Raw genomic sequence first — 27,183 nt, 5'->3', positions numbered from 1 at the left:
ATCCACCCACCGCCTCAGCCTGATACCTGTGCCCGGAGCAGGGAGCGCCCCCCCCCCGCACGCCCCCCTCGTGCATGGCCGCATCGTGCGCACAGCCGGCTTCTGCTTGCACGAAGGGTCGGTGTACCTGCCGACAGAGTGCCAGTCAGTGGGACTTGGGGAAAGCAGGGGTGACACCCAGAATCTTCCAGCCCACTGGCTCTCCTGGCTTACACTTGTCATGCCCTCCATGCTTCCTAGAATGTGCCTGATCCGTTTCGCGGACTTCAGGTTTCTCTCGGCTGTCACCCTAAGACCTGGGTGCGAAGCGGCAGAGGTGGTGGAGGCCGTGTTGCCGCGCTGCCCGGGAGTCAGGCGCGAAGACCGGATGCAATTAGACCTTTCCAGCTACAACACGCTTGCGCTCCGGCAGTCTGATACCCACACCTGTATCCCGCGCTCTCTGCCTGGGGTTAATTTGTCCCCATTACTCCAGATAAGAAACTGATAGCTTGTTACGCTTGATACTCATTCTGAAACGCTCGTGTCCAGCACCCAGACTTCAAGCCGGCTCTCCCTACTATCACATCTGCCAAAGCTACCAATTATTTTTCAGTGTCAGGAGTTATTAGAACCACTGGCGAAGCTTGCAGCTGAGTGTGACATCTTTCTGCTGCTCTCTAAGACGACGTGGAAGCATGTGGGTTGGACCTGTGCGCGAGTGCCCGGGGTTGGTTAGGTGAAAGGAACGTTAAGGGGTGGTAACTAAATGGAAAGATATTTTCTGTTGTAATTACACCGCTGTCAGCTACGAAGCAGAAGTTGGTGCTTATTGGTGCTTGTTAGGGGGCGCGCACGCTGGTTTTACAAAACCCCTGCTCCCCTGGCAGCTCCCCTGGCAGCTGAAGAGGAACTGCCTCGGTTTGGTGAGTTACGGCGGCTCCGGGAATGAAACCGGGATCTCCGGCCGCCGCCTGCGGGCTCTATTCAGTCTGCTCGCCTCTGGCCCCTCTGCCCTCTCGTGCGTTTCCTTCCTGGTGAGGTCCTCTTAATTTCCCTTCCTCTTGTTTTCTCAGCGTCAGGACATGTCCAGAGCTAGCAGATTTCACATTTGAAAGGACAATAGATCAGTGATAAATTTTCCAAAAATTACATCACACAGTAGGTCTCCTTCCTAGAAGAGACAAGAGCACACAGTGATTTTTCTAATGGTAATAGTGTTGGCTTTTAACTTGGTAAATTATATCCAGTTTTCTTCAAGACTCTTCATTATTTCTCTGGCAGAGTGCTGAGTAACTCTTGGCTGGCCTTTGGGGCTAGAGTCTGCTAAATTTTAGCCCCTTGCCGTTACCCGCTGCCCTATGCGAATGTTGTTCCTGATGAACAGAAATGCTGGCTAAGTCAGCTGGCCTGTTTTTGGTTTTTTTAGATTTTTAAAAAATTTATTTGACAGAGATCACAAGTAGGCAGAGAGGCAGGCAGAGAGAGGAGGGGAAGCAGGCTCCCCGCTGAGCAGAGAGCCCGACCCGGGGCTCGATCCCAGGACCCTGGGATCATGACCTGAGCCGAAGTCAGAGGCTTTAACCCACGGAGCCACGCAGGGGCCCCAGCCAGCCTGTTTTTTAAGGGAAAGGTTTGTTCTGCGTTTTTTCTTTTTAGACGTTGGCAGCACGAACAGCCAACAGCCAGAGCAATCATGAGTCTCTTCAGTTCGCCCACCATGGACGTGGCGGGCCTCTGCGCGGCTCCCGTGAAGGATCACGAATATACCTTTATGTTCAGCTGCTTCTTCCCCTGGGGTGGAGGTGAACCGTTCAGTGAGACCACAGAGTGTCTAACCTTTCTCCTCACGGTTGTCCGTTTTAAAAACATCTAGAAGGCCCGACTCAGTTGTTTCCATTTCCCTGAATCGTGTGCGCGTCCGCCGGCAGCTGCAGGCAGAGTCAGCTGGGTCTCGGGTCTCCTCGTAAACTTGCAACTGCTCTTTCTTGAAGCTGAGAAAGCTTCTTGGAGTTAAGAGCTCCCCGTCTGCTCACCTGATGTCTGCTATTTAAAATGATCATGGAGCAGGTGAAACCCGACTCTCCTTGCGTTGAGTTGAGTCCAGTTTGCTGACTCTGGAGTTGCTCCTGGCGGTCCTGTAGCGTCTCTATCCTGATGACAGAGCGGGGGTTTTTCCAAAGATAGGGAGCTCGGTTCCGAGGCGCTGATGAGACCGGTCGGCGGAGTCTGTAGACAGGATGAAGCCTCCCAGCTGCCCATGTCCTCTGTTTCAGAGCAGGGCTCTTCCTGAAAACTGGCGGGAAACCGACCAGTTTAACGGGGCAATGGCTATAGAAACGGCCCGTAAAGAAGTCAGTCCTTTGTTGTCGGACTCCCCCAACTTCTTTATCTGGTTAGGTGATTCAGCTTTTCTTACCTTGTGTTTTTTGTTATAATTACACCGGTGGGGGGGGGGGGGGTCCTAACATATGCACGGAGCATTATATGAATTTCCAACTTAGGGCGCACTTCCTTCCAGGCTTGCCCGCAGTCGAAAGGGAAGGTCAGTCTCCTGCCGGCATAAAGGTACAGGCCGTCTGGGCGAGACGCTGTTGGCGGGTTGGGGAGACGGACATGGCAGAACTCTAAATCCTGTTATTTCTGCAGCCAAAACGTGCTCGCCTGACCGTCAGCTCCTGTCACTGTCACGGAAAGGTCCTGTCAGGCAGCCGGACTGGATGGTGTAGGAGGCGGTGATGGCTCGGAGGCACTTCCTGCCTCTTCTCCGTCTCACATTTGCCAAACAGGCTGCTGGGGGCTCGGGTGGCTTGGTTTTGGTACGAATGCAAAATTAAAAGCAAAAATGCATTATTAAGTCTTTTTCAAGACTTTGACTCAGATTTGTACTTCATGAAAGGAGCCTGAATATCAAACCTGTTTCTACAGAAATGAGACTGTAGAGAAAACTGTTGTGTATGGCGATATTTGATGTTTACCCGATACCTGTGCTAATCTTTGTGCTCAGCTTTGAACTACGTGTATGTTTACATAGGACATTTTTTTAAATAAAAAGAACGGGCATCTGAAACTTAAGGTTATAGAAAGGAGAGAGTTCCTTATTCTTACCATCAGATTAGGTGGTGTGTTTCAGACTTTTGGTGTTTAAATAAAACTTTGAAGAGTAAGAGCACCTCCTGCTGGAATATCCCGCGCCCAGAGAAGTCGGCTCCTTCCCTGCGCTGTCGCGTGTCTGCACGGAGCGGCCGCTACTCGACCGTAAGCTCCGCGAGGGCAGGAGCCGTCCGCTTCGTCCGGGTCGCCCTGCAGCACCCGCTGCAAAGTGCCTGGCAGAGAGTGGGCGCTCCCGATTCACACAGTGGGGCACTTCCTGCCACCTTTAACATGGCACGTGGTTCCCTTTTCTAGCACATTCAGAACCACAAAGACTAAGGACCTGAGGAGGGCCAGGTTCCTTCCTGGGTTTGAGCAGAGGGTCCTGGGTCGAACCGGACCCTGCCATATCCTTAGCACGATCTAGCGTTCTTTTCCTGAAGGTGCCGCACCGGTGTCGTGAGCTTTTAATGCTAGGACAGAGGTTGCTGGAAGACATCGAAGTGGAGAAGATCGCAGAAAAAATGAAATGGAGACTTCGGAGGGGGTGTCTCTGTCCGGACGGCGCCGCGGGGCAGTCTTACCTGAGTTTCCACCAAAGAGACAGTAACAGGTGCTCAGTGACTGCGGCAGGCAGCTGGTCGGCCGGTTGCCCGGTTCATGAGAGATCGCGGGCGTTCGCTTTCCCCACTTTGGACCCTTCTGTGGCTCGTATGGTTCTGGCGCTCAGAGTCTAGTTCCGTCGCCGCGGGCCTCCGGCGCCGCACACTTGGCAGCTGTTCTGTGACCCCGGGGTGACCTCGCAGGTGTCGTGTTTGTATGCGGGGCCAGTAGTGTCCTCCTGGCCACGTTTTTACTCAAAATAAGTAACAGAATTGTTTGCATATTGTTTGCATCTCTTACCAGGTTCACATGGTTCGTAGCAAAGTTTAGAAACCACCTTAGGGCCGACACCGTCAGCAGCGAAGGCAAGTAAGACCCAGACCTGAGCAGCGGGGGCGGAAGGAGCTCCGGCCTGAGGCCGGCAGCCAGGGGCGACTGCACCGGTCAGGGCGGTGGGCCTTGGGTTTCTTCCAGGAGGAGGGACGAGGAATGTGAGGGAGGGAATCGGTGGAGGGTCAGTAGCACGTTAAGCCTCGTGTTCTCAACAGTGGCCCTTAAATCGTGTCTGGCGAAGAGGTCCTACGTGAGGTGGCGCCCCGCGGCTTCTGCAGGGACGCCGCCGTAACTCCTGCGGGAGCCCCCCGGAGAGCGGGACCCGGAACAGGATGGGCAACCGAGCAGCGCGGCTCGGAGTAGTAGTAAAACCGCCCGAAGCCGAAGGCAAAGAGAAAACTCGAAGGCCAAGAAAAAGACAGGTTCCCTTGCAAGGAGGCGCAGTAAGAGCCCGAGGAGGACCTCCCGAAGGCGACGGGCACGGTGCGAAGGTGGCAGGCGCTGGCGGGGGAAGGAAAGGAGCCGCCAACCTAGAAGGCGGAATGCCGCAAGCTCGCCTTTTAAGAACGAAAATGACGTTTTCAGGCAAAAGTGGGAAATGATGCATCACCGCAGACCAGCACTAAAGGAGGTTCAGGTGGGCGGAAGGCAGGTCCGAGGAGCGGCGGGGAACGCAGCACGCCGGAGGGCAAGCAGGGGGCAGCCACGCACGAGCACAGGACACGCGGGCCCACGAGGTGCTCCGTTCCCTCGAGCCTCGCGTGGCCTAGGACCAGGACGCGTGAACCCACGTAGACTCCGGAGTTTTCTCTAGAGTCACCACTTGGAGAGTAGAAGGGCCTATGATTAAGCTAATCAAGGGTGAAAATTAGAGCATGATTTTAAACAACCCAAAACGCAAGAAAAGAGAAAAAATCAATTTAGACGAGGCTGGGAAAATGAAAAGCAAGTAACGTAGTGGATTTCCGCCCCGACCCAGCACTGGTCACCGTCAGTGAACGAGCAAGCGGCCCACGCAGAGCAGGGACTGTCAGGCTGAGGACGCGTGTCGCTCGTGAGTGATAGCCACAAAATACTTAGTTTATGAACACACAACATCCAGGAAGTCTGAAAGAGGGGCAGAGGTAGCCGATGTCCCGTTCACATCCCAGGCTTCGTGCCGGATTTCTACACGCGTGAGCCACCCGACACACAAAGCCACTGTTGGACACACTTGTCTTCGGTCCGGCGGCCGCGACAATACCGTGGGCGCTCACGGGGCTTCCAGACGCCCATTCCGGAGGCTGACAAGGGCAAGGTCAAGGTGCCAACAAGACCGGCTCCCTTCCCGGGCTCCTCTCTGGGCTCGTGGGTGCTGCAGGCTGTGTGCTCCCATGACCCCGCCTCGTGGGTGCGCGGCCCCAATCTGATTCACGACCTCCTCTAATCTTCTCCCCTCCAAACACCAGCATCACGTTGCTGGTGATGAATTTGCTCTGCTTTTGTTTGCCCGATTAATGTACTTAATTCTCTTTTTTAAAAAGTGGTTTACGTGCATTTTTCCCCACTCTTACTTTTGGAGGATATTTTCACAGGATATGGTGAGGAAAAAAGTTCTGTTTCTCACTAACCCCAGCACATTAAAACTCTGATTCCCCTGTTCTCCGGCCTCCACTGTTTTAAGTTACTTTCCCTACGTGTAATGTCTTGTCTTTTCTCTGCCTCGAAGATTCGATTCAAAGATCATATTCACCCTCTTGTCCCTTTGTCGGCAACTAGTGACCCAGCGGGGGGCGGGCAGGGTAGCTTCGTGCCTTGGGACCCCTCGCACCTGTGGGCTGGGGCCGCTCCCCCACCGTGCCAAGGGGTGGGGGGAGCTGCACCCCCGGGAACTTGGGGCTCAGTCTCCGGGCCGTGGTGTTTGCGGCTGTCCAGGTTCCCCCTTCCCCGCCTCACCGTCCCCCTCCTCTGTGCTCGCGGAACCGAGGCAGCCCGTTGAGGGGATTCAGGAGCAGCAAGTGAGGTCGGAGGTGGCATGGTGCTGGCGGGCCGCCCGGAGCTGGCCGCAAGTGTGCCTGCGGGCAAGGTCTCCTGGCCTCAAGTCAGCCTCCTGAGGCGACCTCAAATGTGGGACGGGGACTCGAAAACGCCACATCCCCGGATTCCCAGGAACCCAGTGCTGCGGACCGGTTCCGTGCGCCTGGCTCTCGGAGAGCATCTCCGACGACCAGGAGGCCACCCTCAGGTCACCTGCAGCCTCACAGGGTGGCCTTGTCCGCAGATTCCCCCCCCCCCCGCCCCCTCCAGGTCAATACCAGGGTGACTTTCAGCCTCTCCCACATCGGGAGGGACAGTCCCTGCCTCGGGACCGGTGCTGGCAGAAACCAGGGAGTTCAGCCAAGAGGGAGGAGAACAGAAGCCAAGATGAGCAGCCTGTGATGTGGAAGGGCTCCGGGGCCCCGGGCGGGGACACCTGGACGGCGTCCTGTGTCAGGAATGATGGGCAGCTGAAGCCTATGGGGCTCGGACACAGAACTGTGTCCCCGGGAGGACAGAGGTCGCTAGCGCACTGGGACGGGTTCTGGGAGGCCGGAGCCCACCAGCGACCACGTGCCCCAGGAGACCCCAGAGGATGCTCCTCCAGCTCCACGATGGCGGGGCCGTGGGGACAGTGAGCAGTTGTCCCCTAGGCCAGGAGGGACCATCAGAGTCGCTGCCAAAGAACTGGGCTTGCTGGCATCAGAGCGGGTGCGGGCGGAGGGAGGCCGGGCTGGCGGGTCGAAAGTTTGGGAGCACTCGGCAGTGACAGCCTTGTCACACGGGCTCCGTGGCCTTGGCTCCCAGACCAGGTGAGACAGCTGGGCCGTGCAGGTAGTGTCTGATTGCAGCCAAAGCTGGGGAGCCAGTGGGCTTCTGCGGCAGTTCGGTGGGCCTTTCCCGAGTCCCGAGTCCACCTTCGGGACGGACCTACCGAGCGTCCACTCTGGCCCCCACAGCTGGGCCAGGCTTCGAGAAGCCCCTGAAACCGCTGCCTCCTGCTGAGATGTGACACTGATCTAAAGCGACACGGGAACTCTGGTGGGTCATAAGGACGACTGCCACCGTGACGGCGTCCGGGCGGTGGCCGTGGTGGAGGCCAGGGTGGGGGGGGGGGGGACAGTCCAGGGACCCGACTCTTGCTTCCCGACTGGGCTTCTCTGAGCTCCGCCCTCTGCACGTGGCCGCAAAACCTCCCCCGCAGCAGGGCCCGGGCCTGGGTGCGCCCACAGAGGCAGGAACTCAGGGGGGCCGCCTGCTGAGCCCATCAGCTCTTGGGCACCGCCCCCCGACTTCTCCAGGTGACCCTGACCAGCCTCCTTGGCTCCAGGTTATCTCCACATCGGGCCGCACAGGCCTCCCATCGCGGCCGGTGTCAGAGCGGGAGACACCACCCGGTCGCCGTGGCCACGTCCTGGCCGCCAGCACGGCCGCACCGCCTCTGTGGGTTGAACCAGCCCTTCACGCTTCCTTCTGCGGACACCCGATTGCCTCTTCCTCCCGGTTCTCTCTGGTCACGCGTGCACTCTGCTTAGGCCGATTTCAGACGTATTCCGTTTTAACCATGAACGTGGAACACATGCCACGGAGGCCACAGACCGTTAAGTGTGTGGCTACGACGTGTGAGCACTGTGCACCGCGACAGATGGCTCGGGGCTCCCCCCAGAAGGCCCCCCGGCCCCCCGCCTCAGCCAGGCCCCCGCGGGTGACTCCACCGTCTCTGGTTTCCGTGAATAGTGGACGGATCTAGAGGGTATTGTGCCAAGCGAAGTAAGTCAGAGGACGACAGACCCCGCATGATCGCGCCGGTGGAATTTAAGAAACAGAACAGGCAAAGGGAAAGAGGGAGGCGAACCCAGAGACAGACTGTTAACCCGAGACAGCCCCTGCTGGTGACCAGAGGGGCGGCAGGACACGGCACCGGCGGCAGGTGCTGGGGATCCAGGGCGCACCCGTCGTGATGAGCGGTGCTGAGCGTGGGGTGAGGTGCGGAAGTGCCGAATGGCTGTGTCCTGCACCCGAAACCAATATAACACTACGTTAACTGGGATTTAAACTAAAACAAAACCAACAGTGGGAGACTTGTGTGGTTTCCAGTCTGGGCTAAGACGATGAACGGGACCCGGAACCTCCCTGCAGAGCCTTTTTGGGCTGTTCTCCTGGGGACCCCGGGAGAGGGACCTCCGGGTCCGGGGGTGAGCATGTGGCGCGGGGGTTCCAGGTGCCCTGAGCCTCCCCTCGGGGACTGAGCTCTGAGCCCTGGCTTCATTTGAAGTCTCTCCTGCCCGCTCACCCAGCTCCTGGGCACCCGTCCACGCGAGTCCCAACCACACCGCTGTGCCTGAGAACCTGGTCTGACGCTCAAGACTAAAGAAGGGGAGCGTGCTGGGAGGACAGGGGCCCCCAGGGCAGACATGGGGCTCAGAAATCATCAGAAATAAGATGGTGTGTCTTTGTCCCTCATCTGTCTTTCTCCATATTTGTAAAGCAGAAGCTTCGCGATGGCACAGTCCATCCTCCCCCCGGTCTGTCTCCCCACTGCCAGGCACACAGCGGGTGCGGGGACGTGCTGAGTGCATGAGGCGGTCACCTGCCTGCTCCCCGCTCTGCTGCCCTGCTGGGCTGCGCCCGGGCCAGGCGGAGCTCAAACAGGCCCCCCTCCTGCAAGCAGCAAGAAGAGAGTCACCCGCCGCCCTTGCTTCTCCCAAATTCCCGGGACAGAGAAGCCGGTGGGCCCGCTCGGGGTGAGCAGCAGGTGTCACCCGGTCCCACAGCAGAATCACCCGTGAAGGCTGTGGGTGGGGCCGGCAGACACCCCAGAGGGGCCTCGGCACCCCGGATCTCCGCTGCCAGGGGAGTAGGGAAGGGAGAGGACAGGCGCAAGGGCAGACGTAAGCCACGCTGGGAGCCGAGCGGAAGTGAGAGTCTGCGGTGACGTTAGATAAAAGATCGGAAATGACCCCAGCAGCTGCTTTAACGAAGACAAGGTTGAAAGCGATCTGTGCCCGCGCAAGTTACCCGATTCAGACTCCGGACGACTACAGGCATCCTGATCTAGAAATTCGCGAGCCGTTTGCCCTCCAGCCCCGGGGGCCTGGGCCTCTCGGGCCGGGAAGCCCCAGACCCAGCATTGCCAGGGCCGGAACTGGATGCTCACACACTCCAGCCCAGCCGCGCGATTAGGCCGGGAGCTGGAGCCGAGGGCTGCAGTGGGGGGGCCTGGCCGGCGGGCAGCCCCCCAGCAAGGAGCGGGGCAGCATGGCTCTGCAGAGCAAAGCGAGGGCCGGCGGGGGCGGGGAGGAGACGGCCCTTCACTGGAGCCGTTTCCGGGGGACGATCTACACGAGCCAGAGCACACGAGCTGGAGCGGGTTGGGCCGACCCCGCGCTGCAACCCAGCCCGCCGCACACCCCCCTCAAGGGGCGTGCCCTGGACTGCCCCCCAGTGCATCTCGAGGAAGCCCGCGCTGTTCCCTTGGCTGTGGGAGCGCCGCACAGCCTGGCCCCAGGCTCCTGAGGAATCCGGGGTGCTGGGGGACACGGGAGGCGGCAGGGACTGGCAGGGACCGGCAGGGACCAGCACAGCAACCCTAGTCCCCGGGGAGCCCCTCCTCGGGGCCATCCTGGTGGTGACAGTGGGGAAAGCAAGTGCCCTCCCCTCCCCTCGATGTCACTTGCCACCTGCGGCCTCGGACAAATCATTTAACTTCTCGGGCCCCGGCGTCCTGGCCTACGGTAAAAGCGGCACTGACCTGTGGGGGAGTGGTGGGTTAGGTGGGACGGAGCCAAGGCCTTCCTCCGCAGGGACTCTGGGCCCGGCCCTATTTCGGCTTTAATCTGCTTGAACTAATCCCCCATCCTTGCTCAGCGTTGTCCACGAGGCAATGACTGTTTTGCTCATTTTGCAAGGATCCAGAGAGGTGAAGTAACTTGCCTGAGATCACACAGCCGCAGGGCACCCAGGCTGCTTGGTCCCATGGCCCATGCTCTGGGCAGACATCACCTGCCTCACAGAACAGAAACCGATGGCCCGGCGGCCGGGGTCGGAAGAGGAGCCGGTGGTGTCCCAGGTCCCGAGAGCCAGGCATCCACACAGTGCCCATCAGTATGTGAATAAATGAATGTTTTGTGTCTTTGGCTAAGGATTTACATCCAGTGTTTCACGGGAGAGTTCCAGTGCAGTGAGACCACATTCTCTGGGATCCACAGTGACACGCAGAGGAGGAGAGTGGGGTGTTGGGGAAGCCATCCTAGCCAGGCCAGGGCTGGCCACCTTCCTGGGTTACTGTCTCCTGCGATCTGGGGGTGCTGGGCGTGGGCGGGCGGAGTCTCAGCACGCAGGGGGTGCATGCAGCCTGGCCATGTGGTCTGTAACTGGGGCACCGGGCAGGAGCCCACTGTCGGGGGACTTTCAGGGTAGAGACCCCCTTCCCTGTGGGGGTGGGAAGAAGTGGGGTCTTGGAGGGGAAGGTCCCGATGGAGTTTCGGGAGGTGGGACCGAGTGCCTGAACGGGGCAAGGAGAGAGGGTTGAGGGCTGAGTCGCCCAGCAGAAGTCACCTCTGGAGAGAGGGCCCAGGCCTGTAAGGCCCGGCCGGGGTCAGGGTCACGGTCACATCAGGGCTGGAGGGGTTTGGGCCATGCCAGGGTGGGAGGGGCCTGAGGCCCGAGGCCCAGAGTACCAGGGCATCCTCGGAGCAAGAGGCTGGAGCTGCAGTCTCTGCCCAGCCCGGCCTGGCCTCCTGAAGCCCCATCAACAGAGGGTCCCAGAGCACCGGGTTCTGGTGCAGGTGGATCCAGGAGATCAGCAAGTCACTACCCTCTGTGGCTTCAGCGTCCGGTGGGAGGAGGGGGAGCTCACGGAAGAGGGTCAACGGCTTGGGCTCCATCAGCCCGGAGTGTCGCTGTCCTGTCCCCCTGGTGTCCACGCCCCTGTACTGCAAGCAGGCCCAGAGGGGCCGTTTCCCCGGGGCCTGAGAGCAGGCCTGCAAAGGGGTTCTGGCACTTTCTGTTAGTTTATTTATTGATTTTTAGAGAGGGAGAGAGAAAATCTTAGGCAGGCTCCACACACAGCACGGAGCCCAACACGGGACTCGATCTCACGACCCTGAGATCACGACGGGAGCCCAAATGAAGAGTCGGACGTTTAACCAACTGAGCCCCCCGGGCGCCCAGGTTCCGGCACATCTTCAGCAACAGTTAACTGTGTCTAGACCCCACTGTCCCATGCGGCAGCCAGGAAGCCACCTTGGCTATGCACATTTAAATCAGTAAAAATTAAGTACAGTTTAAAAACCTTCCCCTCAGCCGCACCGGCCGCGTTCCCGGTGCTCCGTGACCCACTGTGGCTCGGGGCGCTGCGGCACCCAGCAGCATGAGACGGCGCTGCTCTAGAGAGGGACGCGTTTTAAAACTACGTGTCTTGAGCACTTGCTGTGTGCCCGGCACTGGGCCGAGAGCTCTCCTCGTGCCCCACGGGCAGGGACTGGCACGACCCCTGCTTCGGTCGTAAGCGAGGCTCTGCGGGCCCGTGCCGCATCCCTGCGCCCCACTGCCTGCCTGGGCTTTGTCCATCCTGGGGCCGCAGACCCCGAGACAAGGCTGCCGCCTCACCAGCTCACCTTGGGGACACGCGCGACTGCACCCAACACTCTTTATTGGTTCGGCTGAGCTCCCAGGAGGCCGGGGAGGGCATTAACTCGTTTCCCGTCAGGGGACTTTCTTGGGCAGAGGATTAACGATCCCGCTCTCGATGTGTTCGAACACCGTGTACGGGTCCTGGTCGGCGTTGAGGGCGACGGCGTGCGCGTAGAGCCCCTCCAGCTCCGAGCAGCTGCGGTAGAACAGCTCCATCTCCAGCCTGACCTGCTCTTCCGAGTCCTTCGGGTTCTGCAGGAGGCGCGCCTGGATTTCCACGGTCGGAGGGGGCTTGTACATGAGATGGTACCTACGACATGGGGGAGCCGGTGACCTATGGTCTGGCCCGGCGCGCGCGGGAAGAAGGAGCCCTGTGTCCCAGCGCTGACCCGGTTGGCCACTGTCCCCACCAGCAGCAAACGCGGGCGGTGCACCAGCTGCGTGCACAGCCTCGGCCGGGCCCTGGCACCCCAGAGACGCAGAGCGTGGTCCCTCCCCCGGGGGAGGGTGCGGGTCCGCAACAGGTGGGTCGAATAGACTATATTAAGCCCCCACTTCATTCCTTTCTTTCCTCCCCTTCCTTCCTCCCTTTCCTTCCGCCCTCCGAACAGTGCCGATCAAGCTTCTGCCATCTGCCCGGCATTAGTCTGCTCCTGGCAACGCGAGGCAAGACGGACAACGTGGGCTCTGTGCTCCGAGGGCTTGTAGCCGAGTGGGGGAGCGGGCCGTTGCAGCAGCGGATGGGAGCAGAGAGGACAGCAAGGGCCATAGACAGTCCCCGCAGGGAGGGACCCCAGGGGCAGGGTAGCATGGAGGCCATTGGACTTGACATGGGTCAGCAAGATGTCCCCGGGCAGCAAGGATGAGAAGTCAGCCTACAGTTTAGAAAAATCCCGGCATTTCTTTCCCGCCCCTGCCCCCTCCCCTCCTGAGTCTCTACTCAGAAACGTGGCCTTGGGTGCTGGGGAGGGTGGAAGCTTCTACCCCTTCGTGACGGTAGGGACTTGCGACTGCATTTCTGCTCCAACACGGTGATTGTACTCGGTCGGCCTGGGACTCGGGGTCGGCCCCCAGGTGAACTGGTTCCCGCGGCAGCCACCTCGGCGGCGGGCCTCCCCGTGAGAGCAGAGCCCTTTGCGCGTCCCCGGGACACCCGCCTGCCCAGTCCAGCCACGTCACATGCTGGGGTCCGAACTGCTCCTCGGGACACAGTGGGACGCAGTTCCCGGCTACTCCTCCAGGCGGAGGGTCCACAGGCCCTGCCCAGAGGAACGGACGGGAGGAACCCCCTTTCTAGAGCCTTCTGTCGGTGTCTCCCCAGACCCAGCCAGCTGCGGCACCATTGGCCAGCCAGACGGACAGGGGAGGCTCCCCAGCAGGGCCTGACCCCCGGAGCCCTCGACGGCCAGCCGCTGGGAGGGAGCCGGCACCAACCTCTCTCCCGTGACGGGATCGATTCTCCTCAGGGTCAGCCGCTCAATGACAGAATCCAATGGCACATTCAGGAAAAACACCCTACGGGGAGAGAACAGCACCACGGTCAGCCGGAAGGGACCCCGGGCTGGACTCTGGGCCCCTGACACCGGGGCTGGATTCTTCCCTGCACATGGCTGGAGCCTCAGGAACCCCCTTTCAGGGGCTCTGGCGACCAAGCTCTCCAAGGTTGCCAGGGAGGGCGGCAGGTGAGGCCTCCCCGCCACGGAAGCCTGGGCTAGAAGGCGCCTCCACCAGGGACGTGCCACGTGACCTCGGGCCACTCACTCGGGCCGAGGCTCAGTTTCCTCAGCTGCAGAATGGCTAATGCCGGTTCCCTGGTGTTGGAGACCCGAGGACGGGACGCGTGGGCCAAGCTCAGCGCAGGGTTTGTGCACTAGAATGTCATCCCTCTTGACACGGGACAGCCTGCCCGAGCGTTCAGGCGCCCTGGCAGCCGTGCCCTCCCAGAGAGCTGGGTTGTTCTCAGCGCCCCGACTTTCTCTCTCGCACAGGAGCCCCAGACCCGAGGGAGCAGGGCCTTCGACAGCGAGCAGCCCGGATCAGAGCCCAGCAGAAGGGACACAGGCCTCCTCTGCTAACCTGGTCTCTCCTAAATCCTTAGTGCAAATGGCCAAATACAAAACCTGAGGACAGGGGTTCTCAGTCAAGGGTGATTTTGCCCCCAGAAGACGTCTGGCAATATATGGGACATTCGTGATGATCACAACGGGGGAGGGGAGCAGCCGGCATCTAGTGGGTGGAGGCCAGGGACAGCACTCAGCATCCTAGGAGGGACGACAGCCGCCACCAGACTCATCCGGCCCCAATGTCAATGGTGCCAGGGTTGGCAGATGGGACAGAGGAGAAGGGCGGGCTCTCCGGGTGGGACGGGTGGGTGGGGACGGTGTTCACCGCCACCGCCGGCAGCTCTAATCCAGGCCCTGTCCTCTAGCGTGGAACCATCCCAGTTTGTTCTTAAAGAATTAACTTCTGGGGGCACCTGGGTGGCTCAGTGGGTTAAAGCCTCTGCCTTCGGCTCAGGTCACGATCCCAGGGTCCTGGGATGGAGCCCCGCATCGGGCTCTCTGCTCAGCGGGGAGCCTGCTTCCTCCTCCTCTCTCTCTCTCTCTCTCTCTGCCTGCCTTCCTCCCAACTTGAGATCTCTGTCAAATAAATAAATAAAATCTTAAAAAAAAAAAAAAAGGAATTAACTTCTGGAACATTGCATTGCTCACTCACTGCTCACTCCTTCATCCTTTAATTAACCCATGCGTGCATTTATTGGATGCCTGCTGTGTGCCAAGCATTGCAGTAAGCTCTCAAGTCTACCAGCCTGCCATGCGGAACTGGAATTACCAGATTCAACGGGGTCACCGTCACGGACATCTGGGTTTGATGACCGATGTGTGCACCTGCCACGGGGGACGACGTCAGTGACAACAAGCACTCCCCGTGTGCCCCAAGCCTTGCTCGCTTCAAGTAAGTAAACGCAGACAAGAGGCAGCTCCCATGTGAGAAAAATGCACACAGATGAGATTTCCTGCCCTCCCCCTTGGGGTGGAGTCTCTGGGATGGCCACGCTGCCTCCTCCAAGTTCCAGAACGAAGAAGGCCTCCACCCTGGCCCAGAAATGCCGATTCGGCAGGCACCGGAGGGAGCCCAGTATTCCCCGAGCCTGGGATCCGCTGCCTGGGGGAGACCCCCAGCCCTTGCGGATCCCGTGTGCCCTAGAATCAGAGGCAAACGGTTGACCAGGTGTATTTTCTGGGAGGGGATGTGTCCGTGAGTCTCAGATTCTCAAAGGGGCGCCATTTTTTAAGAAAATAAATGACTTTTTAAAATTTTTAACTGGAGCATAGTTGACACACAACGTTATGTGAGTTTCAGGCCACAACACAGTGATCTGAAATTAGAATTCCGTTATGAACCATTCCCACAGCGGGCGAGTCACCACCGGAAGCTATTATGATGTGAATAGCTAATAGCGAATCCCTCATCCCTCAGACTTACTGTTATTATTATAACTGCAGGTTCGCGCCTCTCCATCTCCTTTGCCCATTTCGCCCATCCCCCCCCCCCCTCCTCTCTGGCCACCACCGGTTTGTTCTCTGTAGTTAGGAGTCTGTTTCTGGGTTGGTTTGTTCAGTCATTTGTTTTGTTGCCTTTTGTTTAGATTCCACACGTGAGTGAGATCAGACAGGTACCTGTCTTTCTCTGACTTATTTCACTTAGCATCATTCCTTCTAGGTCCATCAGTTGTCACGAATGGAAGGTTCCATCCTTTTCTCCAGCTGCGTAATATTCCACAGTAGATCTATATACCATGTTCTGTATCCAGGCATCACTGGTAGACACTTGGGCTGTCTTCGGGTAAATACCCAGAAGTAGAATGACCGGGTCCTCTGCTAGTCCTGTTTTTAATTTTTTAAGGAATTTCCATTCTGTTCTCCAGAGTGGCTGCACGAGCTTCCATTCCCACCAACAGTGCGCGAGGGCTCCCTTTTCTCCCCATCCTTACCAACACCTGTTGTTTCTTGTGTTTTTTATTTTAGCCATAATGACAGGTGTGAGGTGGGATCTCCTTGTGGTTTTGATTTGTTTCTCTGGTGATGAGTGATGTGGAGCTCGATCATGTGTCCGTCCACCATCCAGATGTCTTCTTCAGGAAAACGTCTGTTCAGGTCCTCTGCTCAGTTTTCATTGCATTATTCATTTCTTTGGTGTTGTGTTGTGGGGGTTCTTTAGACATCTTGGGTATTAAGAAGGGCTGACAATTCTTTTTTTTTTTTTTTAAGATTTATTTATTTACTTGAGAGAGAGAGAGAATGGAGCAGGGGTGCAGGGAAAGTGTCTCCAGCAGACTCCCTGCTGAGCGAGGCTGGATCTCACGACCCTGAGATCATGACCTGAGCTGAAATCAAGGGACGGTCCCCGAACCGACTGAGTCATCCTGGTGCCCTGAAGGGGTGCCAGTTTTCTTTTAATGATTTTACTTATTTGAGAGAGAAAGAGCATAACCGAGAGAGAGACAAATGGGGTGGGGTGGGGGAGAAGCAGACTCCCCATCGAGCAGGGAGACTGATGTGGGGCTCGATCCCAGAACCTGGGATCATGACCTGAGTCAAAGGCAGACGCTTAACTGACTGAGCCACCCAGGCACTCTGAGGAGTACCAATCCTTAAAGATGGTTCTGAGTCACTGATGTGAGTCAAAGCCTCTGTTTTACTGAGATGAAGGACATGCTACGGCCTACTGAGGAGGGAGCACAGCTGGGCTGCTCCCCATGCCACACATGGACACTCCCTGCTTCCCTGGGCTTACAGATGCCTGGCGAAGGGCCTGATGCCCCTGGGGGCCACCCTGGTCCTCTTTCATCCCTGTGCTGTGTCTGAAGTTAACTCACCCCAGGGCTACAGGGCTGGGCATGAGGAAGGCCCAGGTATGGCTCCTCCTGCCCCCAGGAATTGGGTCACGGTGCAAGCTGATCCACGCCAGGCCAATGAGAGGCTGCACCATGGCTTGCCACAAAGGAGTTTCCTTTTTGCTGGGGCTGCTAAGCTGACGGTATGGGGCCTGGGGCTGTCTGGGGCCTGCACCCAGAAGAGCCTACCTGAGAATGAAGCCCACCCCGAGACAGAGGAGGGACACTGTTTGGGGGCCTGGATCAAGCTGTACCTGAAGCTGACCCATCCCTCAATATTTCTCAGACATGAATACATAAACCTCTTCTTTTACTTAAACTGGCTCGAGCTGGGTTTTCTGCAGTTGTCCCCCAAAGGACACCTAATAGTCTCTTTGATGCCACTTGCTTCTGGAAAATGTGTAAATTTTTTAAAAATGTGAGTCCCTGAGCCAAACACTCTCTCTCCTTCAAGGCATGTTCTCTCCCCTCGCCTTTCTTCTCTCAGCCTCATTTTGCCCACACTGTTTGCTTAGGTTTGCTTCTGTCCAGCTGCCAAGAAGCCCCTCTCTGGCTCCCACTGAAAGCCGCAGCTGCCCCTCCACAGAGCGGGTGAGGCAGCTTCCCCTGCAGCCTGGGGGGCCAGGAGCCATGAAAACCCACTTCTTCCCAGCGTTCTTGATAATGATTTCCATTCACAACATGCTGCAAAGTAACAGCCACCAAATAAAACATGCGAGATCAGGGAGCGTCTGAACACGGGAGCACAGGTGTTTCAGCTTTTATCCCTCGCGCTCCAAACGCGCTGGGCCCCCCCTCCCGCCCCCGAGACTTGCGAGGCCCCGGCAGCAACACCGAAACACGGCTGTCACCGCGGCTGGCGGCTGGCAGTACGGCTCTGGATGCCGACGCCAGTAGAAAGGAAGCCAGTTTGGAAATCCCTGATAATTGATGCTGTTTCGTAAACAAACAGGCCCCAATTGAAAGATTTTTAACCCAGCATATCAAGACTGCTTGTCGTCATTCAAGGGAATGGCTTGTGAAAGGCTGGCGAGATCAGAAGCACAAGGACACCAAACTGGTGCTTGAAACACGGCACTGGGAACAGCCTCGCTGGAGAAGGAGCCGTGCTTCCATGCTGGAAGCTTCTGCTCGCCCAAGGCCTGTAGGCGCTGTGCGGGAGCCGGGTGGCGGGGTGGAGTGGGGAGCCCGAGCCGCTCTGCAGGGACGTGCTGTCCCGTGTGCACCTCACCTGGCCGGGGTTTTGCATTCTGCTGCTCGTTTCCTGTCCCACAGCCAGGAGAGGGGGAACGGACACCGCAAAGACAGCCAAGAATGCCTACAGTAGGGTGGCGGGCAGCAGCACCCCTGCAGGGAGCGTGGGGGTGCCGGACTCTCCGGGGGGGGGGGATCTCCACCGCTTGGGGCCGGTAGAGGCCTCAGGAGGGAGGCGGAAGGTCCCCTGGGAGGCCTCTACTCAGTGAGGTCCCCGACGCGCAGCCCCAGCCCCAACTGGGAGCTCAGCTCCACAGTCCAGCCGCCCGCCCGGCCACTGAATTGCCGCTGAATTGGGAGTGGACGTGTTCTCAAGATCCGCAGTGACTCAAACACACAACCAGGTTGAAGAAGTGCTGCCCCCTTCCGTGTTTCCAAGATGTGTCGGGAGGACTGGTCTGAAATACGGATTGTGGACACGCCTCTCAGAGCTACCAAACCAAAGCCTCCAGGGGAGGGGCCGGGGGACCCGCCTGACCCGTATTTGTAAATACAGGTGCCGCCTGTGCTCAAACAGGAGTGGGAACCACGGCTTTAATCCCAGGTGTCACCCTTGGCCACACCCTGGACTCATCAAAGGAGCTTCGAGACTACAGAGGCCTGGTCCTCAACCTCCCAAGAGATTCAGCTGTAATTGGCCCAAGGTGAGACCCGGGAGTGGAGATTTTTAAAACCTTCCCAAGCAACTCTAGTATGTGGTCAAGGCTAAGAACCAGTGCTCTGATCCGATCTGCTCAGTGTATAAAAGGGGGAAACTGAGTCCCAGAGAGGCCAGGGCTCATCCTCCGTCACCCAGGGCAGCTTGGGTCTCTTGACTCACCCTCATGGTGCCCCCTCCAGCCGCCTTGTCTGAGGCTCTGTTTGGGGAGCAAAGAAAGCCTTTTCCTCAAAGGCCTTGAAGCTTATCACCTGGAATTTATCCAGAGCCGAATTCTCTGAAACTTGAGGGATGGAACTTCCTGTGGACCCATGCACAGATTCGGTAAGTTGAGAGACAGGCTACACAACAACAGACAGGCCCTTGTTAACCTCTTGATTCCAAGCAATAAGCCTCCACTGGGGGCAAAACTCTCCACAGAGCATCACGGTTTAACTATAATGAGACTCGGCTTCGCACTCACTGGGGCGGCTATCACAAAAACCCAGCAGGTAACGAGTGTCGGCAAGGATGTGGAGGAAGTGGGACACTTGTGCCCTGCGAGTGGGAAGGTGAAATGGCGTATCGACATCGACTGTGGAAAAGGCTACGTAAGCATCGTCCCGGCAGACACAGGGTCCTGTGAGTCCGCTAGTCCACTCCTGAGCGCAGATCCAAAACGAGGGAAAGCAGGCGCTGGGACAGACATCTGCCTACCCAAGTTCACGGCGGCAGTATTCACAAGAGCCGGCAGCTGGAGGTGGCCCAGATGTCCACGGGCGGATGACTACAGTAGCCAAATGCGGGGTGTACACACAAGAAAGTATTACTCGGTCTGAAAAAGGAAAGAAATCCTGGCACCGTCTACCATGTGGATGAACTGAAGACATTACACTCAGTGAGTCGGTCAGACGCGAAAGGGCGTCTGCTGTCTGGCTGCCTTTCCGTGAGGCGTCCAGAGGAACCCAGTGCACAGAGACAGACCACAGGGCGGTGAGCGCCCGTGGTTGGGGAGCGGGGTGGGGAGTTAGTGTTTAACGGGGATAGAATTCCAGCTGAGGGAGACGAGAGCAGTTCCGGGCATGGAGGGTGGTGAGGTCGCACAACACCATGACTGTACCTCCTGCGACCGATTCGTATACTTAAAAGTGGCTAAAAATAGATTTTACATTAAGTATATTTTATCTCAATAAAACAGAAGTGCTGTGGTGCAGTTTATAGACGTGACGGTGAAGGCGGGGGGAGGCCTGGTTCTTTGGCCTTGAATAAGCTTCCCATTTAATGAGGTTCTTTTTTTTTTTAAGATTTTATTTATTTATTTGACACAGAGAGAGAGAGAGAGAGATCACAAGCAGGCAGAGAGGCAGGCTGAGACAGAGAGGGAAGCAGGCTCCCCGCTGAGCAGAGAGCCCGACGCGGGACTCGATCCCAGGACCCTGAGATCATGACCTGAGCCAAAGGGAGAGGCTTTAACCCACTGAGCCACCCAGGCGCCCCCCTAATGAGGTTCTTAATATGCACCTGGGGACAAACAAATGGACAGACCAAAGGGTACGAACCATAGGATAGTGTTAGTTGTAAAGTAACGATGGCGCCGCTGCTGCACGAACACTCAGAAACCAGGCGAGGAGGGAAGAGAATTTGCTTTTTTGGGCAGCCTTTTCCCGAGACCCAAAACCAGACAAAGACACTACAGGAAACCACGGACCAGTATCACTCAAGAATACAGAAGTGCGAACACTCAATAAAATGTTCACAAACTGAGTCTAGCAACATATACATCGCAACTAAGTGTGGTTTTGCCTGGGAATGAAAGTCAAAACATCCAAAAATCAATCAGTGTACTTTACCCGACTATAGCAGAGAAGAAAAACTGTACACTCATCTCAACAGGTGCAGGAAAAGGACTTAACAAGATTTCACAGCAATTCCTGATAAATACTCCAAGCAAATTAGAAATAGAAGGTAACTTCCCCACCCCAATAAAGGATATTTACCAAAAAAACTACAGCTAACATCGTATTTAATGGTGAAAGACGGAATGCTTTCCTCTAAGACTGGGAACAAGGCAGGGTTGTCCATTCTCACCAGTGCTATTCAACATCATACCAGAAATCCTGTTTAATGCAATATGACAAGAAAAGGGAATAAAGTGCATACAAGTTGAAAGGGAAGAAATAAAATTCTCTTTGTAGATGACATAATCATCCTAATACAAGTACCAAAGAATCTTCACAAAGGTTACTATAACTAATGAGTAAGTTTAGTGAACTCACAGGGTACAAAATCAATGTGCAAAAAATAAGTTGACTTTCAAGGTACTAGCAACAAACAATTGGAAACTGAGATTTTAAATTACGTTTACAGGGGCACCTGGGTCGTTCAGTCAATTAAGCATCTGCCTTCAGCTCAGGTCTGAGTCCTGGGATCCAGCCCCACATTGGGCTCCCTGCTTAGTGGGGAGTCTGCTTCTTCCTCTCCCTCTGCCCCTCCCCACTAATTCTCTCCCTCAAATAAATTTTTAAAAACCCCCTTTAAAAAAAAAAAAGAAGTACCAGGGCACCTGGGTGGCTCAGTGGGTTAAGCCTTTGCCTTCAGCTCAGGTCATGATCTCAGTGTCCTGGGATCAAGCCCCGCATCCAGCTTTCTGCTCAGTGGGGAGCCTGCTTCTCCCCTCTCTCTCTGCCTGCCTCTCTGCCTACTTGTGATCTCTGTCTGCCAAATAAATAAATCAAATCTTTAAAAAGTAAAATGAAATAAAAAATTTTAAAAGTACCATTTGGAATAGGATAAAAATGAAATACACATAAAGCTAACAAAATAAGATCTGTGTGCTGAAAACCACAGAACACCGATGAAAGAAATCCGACTTAACAAAATAGGGAGTTATACCATGTTCATGGACTCAGAGATTCAATATTGTTAAAATGTTAATCCTCCCCAAATTACAGATTCAGTTAATTCCTACCAAAATTCCAACAAGGTTTTTTGAAGATTCTATACAAGTTCACTCTCAAGGTTATATGGGGAGTGTTTCTGAAGAGAACTGGAATCAGCAATGTGGAAGGAGAGCAAATTGATTTCAAGGTCTTCAAGGATTTCAAAGCTACAGTAGTCAGGATAATGAGTGTTAGTGAGAGGTTAGACACATAGATTAAAGGAACAGAACAAAGCCCAGTAATAGACTCTCACAAATATGGCCAATTACTTTTCAGCAAAAGTGCCAGCACAATTCAATTCAATGGATAAAGGTGGTTTTTCACCCAGTGGGGCTGGAACAATTAGACACCCAAATGCAAATAATGATAATAACAATCTTGACCCAAACCTCATACCATACACAAAATCTAAGTCAACACAGGTCAGAAACCTAAATATAAAACCCAACACTACGGTACTTCTCGGAGAAGATCTTTGTGACCTTGTGTTAAAGATTTCCTAGATAGGAAACCAAAATCATGGCATGTAAATGAAAAAAACACAAAGTTAGAGTACATTAAAAATTTCTGCTCTTCAAAAGACATTAAGAAAATGAAAGATCTACCACACAAACCAGGAGCACATATTTGACAAATGTGTACCTGGATAAAGGGTTTGTACCCAGAATACATAAAAACATGAATTACGTGCATGATCAATGACATAAGGAAGGAGGCACACATTGATCCCTAACCGCCCTGTATTTCCAAATTTGATCTTGAAATTGGGAAAGTCTGACCTAGGAAAATATTTTTCTGAAAAAAGCTCCAAGTGCCTCCCCGTCTGCAATTCTTTCAGAACCTGGAGGGCTGTGCTGAGCCCACGGGGAGGCAGCGGTGCCATCCCAGCTTTCTGCGAAGCCTGGCCTCAGCCTCTTTCCAAGCCTGGGACACTGGCAGAGCTCATGCTTTCCTGTATGCTGCAGTGACTTCACTGGACCTGCCTCCAGGGGAATTTGGCAAAGGCCACCCCTGATGAGGGGAACCAGAGAGAAGAATGCAAAGTGACACCACGCATTAACGCTTGTGACGGTCTGCTCATCTTTAACTAGAACGTGCACAAGGGACGCCCAGAGAGGTCGCAACATTGAAGCCGTTGCAAAACCGTCCTCATATGCCGGCAGCCCGTGGGGTGCCTGTAGGGCACAAAGTGGAGTGACCACTTTTTATAGACTTGTCAAGACAAGACCTCCTCACAGTCTAAGGGCAGAGAGAGGGGGCATCTGTGTCTAGAAACAGCCACATTGGGGGCTGGGGAGAAGAAGCAAGTGGATTTTCTTTTTTTTTTTAATTAAAGATTTTATTTATTTATTTGACAGACAGAGATTACAAGTAGGTAGAGAGGCAGGCAGAGAGAGAGGGAAGCAGGCTCCCTGCTGAGCAGAGAGTCCGATGTGGGGCTCGATCCCAGGACCCTGAGATCATGAACTGAGCCGAAGGCAGAGGCTTTAACCCACTGAGCCACCCAGGCGCCCCGAAGGAGCAAGTGAATTATGCAGAGACTATCAAAATCTAAAAAAATGAAAGCTGGGCCACCTGTAGGAGGAGTCACTCCTCGGAACATGCGAGGCCTGAGCTCTCTGAGGGCAGGCACTGGAGTTGCCTTGTCGGCAACCTTTGTCCAGGACATGTGCTAAGGGCCAAATGAGCACAGAGTGAACGGGCGGCAGTTGACTGCAATGCAGGGGACGCCTGACGGAGAAGCACCCCGGCGTGGGGCCCACCCCCCCACCCCGTCCTGAGTCACGGAGGCAGGCTGCAGCCGCCGCACAGCTGTCGTGAGATGCGCCCAGGGGAGCACAGTGTGGGAGAGTTTGGACACACGCCCTCCCTGGCGTCTGGAACAGTCCATGGCCAGAGCAGTATAATTTCACTCTGTATTTTTTACTCCGACATGTGTCCGATTGGAACACGAAAGGCCAGACATCTCCACCTCATCTGAAAACCCCGTGCATCGCGCCTCCTGCCCTCAGGCGGCAGCTGCAGGCTGCCCTCGCTGCCTACTCCCCCCTCCTTCAAAAAAGAGGCTCCCGCTGGCCATTTTTTGTTAAAACTGTGCATAATTGATCATGGCAGATCTACCCGGCTGGGTCTAAAATCTCTCCAGGGGCAAGAGAACACTCTCCTTGACGGTCATTAACTGGGAAATTAGCGGCTCGCCTGGCAGCTTACCAGGCGCGGCACAAAACGCGCCAGTCTGGCTCGAGCTGAATGACCCAGGGATCAAATTCCTGCATAATCGGTCTCCATTTTAAAGTCGTCTTCAAATTTCTGCCTCCTTCACTACCGGGAAAAGAGAGTAATTCCTTCACACACCGCCACCCGGGCGCTCCCGCGACAGTCATGAAATGCAAATCACTGAAGCAGAAACTTCTGCAAACTTTTCCCGAAGAGGAAGGTACATGAGCCGAAGGCAAAGACGACAGGAGGCGTGTGGAATGCTGGCGGGAGCGACGTGACGAGCCGGGCCCGGGTGCGCCAGCCACGAGCCCCTCCGTGCCAGCGGCTCTCAGCCTGGAGACACAGGGACGACCTCTCTACAGGGTCTTTCCGGCTGCAGGCAGGCCCCGTGTCCAACTCATGTCCAAACTCGTCCCCCTCTCTGCGCACTCACCCGGGCCACCGGCGCCCACGCTGCCCCAGCCACCGGCCATCCGCTCCAGGTTCGCAGTGTCGCGTGGCCACACGCATCCACGAGTGTGCTCCGGGTCCACACGGATCACTCCCTTCTCCCCCGGCCGCCCTTCAGCTCCGGGTCTGTGTCTGAGAGGGCCTGGCTCACGCCCCAGCTGGTCTCCTCTGTGCACTCATGACACGATGTTCCTGAAAGTTCCTGGAAACCCGCCGTTTTTCTCAGGCACTGACGGACCACACCACCCCTCCTAGCTTGTACCCAGAGCGTCTGCGTGTGGCTGCACCAACCACCTGCTGGCTCAGGGCCCCTCCGACAGGGGAGGGACATTGGTCCACACTGACTGGCACCGAAGCCCGCCAGCGTGGACACCCGTCCAGACTCCCTGGTCGGCAGCGGTCCCGAAAGAACATCCGAGCTGGCAGACACTTTGTCGGTGCCCCGTGGCGTGGCCGACACATGGGTCTCATTCCCTCCTATGGCCAAGCGGTGTTCTGTATGGGCAGGCCTCGTTTCGGTCAGCCTTTCACCAGCTGGTGGACGTTTCAGCCCAAGCTTCTGAACAAGGGCATACGGTTGCCGGCCCGGCTATCCCACCCGGTGCCGCTGCCCTCAGCGCGAGCCTTGCCCTGGAGCTCGCGGCTGGGCCGGTAGAGCCCAGGCAGGGCCGGCTTCCTGACCCCATGACCCCCCTGCACCATCCTGCTTCAGCCCCTCGTCCTGGTTCGGCCGTTAGCGTCTCATCAAGCTTGCTATCATCCTGACTCGGTCTCAGCATCTGCTTCCTGGGGAACCCAGCCGGTGACGTATGGCCTGGAAGGTGTCAGAAGACTTGCAGTCGTCAGTCCCCTTGAATGAACAGCAGCTTCCCATTCCCACAGGGCCCCGGCCACACTGTCAGCTCCCAAGGGTAGGGGTGCAGGGCTCCTGGGGCAGGAGAGCGTGGGGAGCGGCTGAGACGTGGGCTCCGAGAGCAGGAAGATCTGGGTTCAAATTCCAGCGTCCCCTTCTGGGTCACTGCGGGCAGCCCTTTTACTCTCTGAGTGTCCCTGTATGAAGATGACAAGGACATAGGACCTCACAGGCTTATTTCACAGATTAAATATGGAAATCCACGCCCAGTTTTGAGTATACAGCAATGAAATTATATCCATCCACACAGGCCGACGTGCCAGGCGCTCTTCTGAGACCCCACGGACCTGGGGTCAGCTCCTCACCACAGCCCTACAAGGAGGAACATTATCCTGTCTGTGGCCGCAGCTGAGAAAATGGAGGGACAGAGAAGCTCAGTCACCTGCCAACACCAGCTCCAACACGGCAGTGACGGCTGATTTTTTTTTTTTTTAAGATTTATTTATTTGACAGACAGAGATCACAGAGAGAGAGAGAGGAAGCAGGCTCCCTGCTGAGCAGAGAGCCCAATGTGGGGCTCGATCCCAGGACCCTGAGATCATGACCTGAGCCGAAGGCAGAGGCTTTAACCCATTGAGCCACCCAGGTGCCCCAATAAAGATTTTATTTGAGAGAGAGAGAGCGCAAGAGTGGGGGAGGGAGGGGGAGAGAGAGAAACAGACTCCCTGCTGAGCAGGGATCCCAATGTGGGATTCAATTCCAGGACTCTGGGATCCTGACCTGAGCTCAAGGCAGACGCTTAGCCGACTGAGCCCCCCAGGCGCCCGTGATGGTTGATTTCATGTGTCAGCTTGAATGGGCCACAGGGCACCAGATATTTGGTCAAACATTTTTCTGGGCACAGCTGTGAGAGTGGTTTGGAGATTATCGTTTACACAGTGGAACAGAAGGAAGCAGACTGCCTCCTGGCTGTGGGTGGGCCTCATCCAATCAGTTGAAGGCCTGAATAGAACGAAAAGGTCGACCCTCCCCTGAGTAAGGGAGAATTCCTCCTCTCTGATGGCCTTCAAGCGGGGACAGGGCTGCGTCCTGTCTTCAGATCTAGTGAGGTGGGGGGGGACCAACACCTGTGCAACCTCATCCCGCAGGCTCGCGGGACCCTTCTTCAGACCCTTCAGAACAAAGTCTTCTGTTTTCTGTCTCTTCCTGGGTCTCAAGCCTTCCAGCTTCTGCTAACTCACCCCACAGAGCTTGGGAGTTGCCAGTCTCTGTATCGCATGAGCCAAGGTCCTAGAATAAATCTTTTTTCTCTGTGTACAGGACACATCCTCTTGGTTCCATTTCTCTGGAAGCCCTAACGCAGTGGCAGAGCCAGGATTCAAACCCAGGCAGCCCACTCTGGTATCCGTGCGGCTGACCGCCTCAATCTGTTGTGAATTTGCTAAAAGAGGAAGGAAGGGGGGAGGAGAGGACAGAAGGGGAAGAGGGGAGGGGGGCGAGGAGGTGGGGGGGAAGGGGAGGGGAGGGGAGGGGAGGGGGATAGGTAGGTCTCTGCCTCCCACTGCTCAGCACAGACCACAGACTCTGAGGCGTGGGTGAGCTGTGGTTCTCTGGGTTGGGCTGCACAGAGCCCCGGGTTCAGAGCCATCTGGAGTCCATGGCATCCTTCTCCCCTTCAAGCAGGCCAGCGAAAAGGGACTCGAGTCAGGGAATGGGGCAGATGCCAGGCAGGCCTCCTCTGTGCCTTTGCTCACAGCCCAACCCGCCGCCGGACCGGCCCCTGGCGCTGCTCTAGGAGCAGGAATTTGCTTCAAGGACCAGAGAGCGGGGTGTGGAAGACCTGGACCCTTGGGCCCCTCCTTGTCACCGCTCCCCCGAGACAGGGAGCAGAGGGAGGGGCAGGTGAATTCATTTCGAGCTTCCCTTTCTCAGAGCCACTCTCCGCCAGTGATGAACACTGTGTTAAAATGTGTCCCTGGTGAAGCCTCAGCCTCGCTGCTTCTCTGCCCATGGTCAGAAGCTCCATTCTGGATTCTTCTAGTCTACATTTTAAGGGGCTGCAGAGAAGCTTCTGTTTTAACCCCTTCCCCGGCTGGGGTTTTCCTCCATGAATCTCTCCCTCAATTCAATGTTAAGCCTTTGGCTTTCCTTAGCTACTATCCCCATCATCAGGGGCCCTGCCAACGTTTACGTACTCACTGCATGCCAGGCGGCTGTACGAAGCATGTGACACGCATGTGTTGTCCCGTGTAGTCCTCGCAGGAAGCACATGACC

At 56.3% G+C, this 27,183-nt stretch overlaps 1 protein-coding gene across 2 annotated transcripts in view; it reads right to left on the bottom strand.

The window, feature by feature from the left end:
* Positions 1 to 11,029: 11,029 nt before the first annotated feature.
* Positions 11,030 to 27,183, bottom strand: part of AK8 (adenylate kinase 8) — a 117,401-nt gene continuing 101,247 nt past the window's right edge. Inside the window, exons 12-13 of one of the 2 annotated variants that reach the window (XM_046023026.1) lie at positions 13,093 to 13,173; positions 11,030 to 11,968 (exon numbers count right to left, since the gene is read on the bottom strand). In XM_046023026.1, coding sequence (XP_045878982.1) covers positions 11,731 to 11,968; positions 13,093 to 13,173 — 319 coding nt within the window. In that variant the 3' untranslated portion in view covers positions 11,030 to 11,730. The remainder of the gene's footprint in view (positions 11,969 to 13,092; positions 13,174 to 27,183) is intronic. The other variant, XM_046023028.1, reaches the window with a different exon arrangement.

This window comes from Meles meles, chromosome 11 (genome assembly GCF_922984935.1).
Source record: "Meles meles chromosome 11, mMelMel3.1 paternal haplotype, whole genome shotgun sequence".
NCBI lineage: Eukaryota > Metazoa > Chordata > Mammalia > Carnivora > Mustelidae > Meles > Meles meles.
This window is presented reverse-complemented; position numbering and strand designations above follow the sequence as displayed.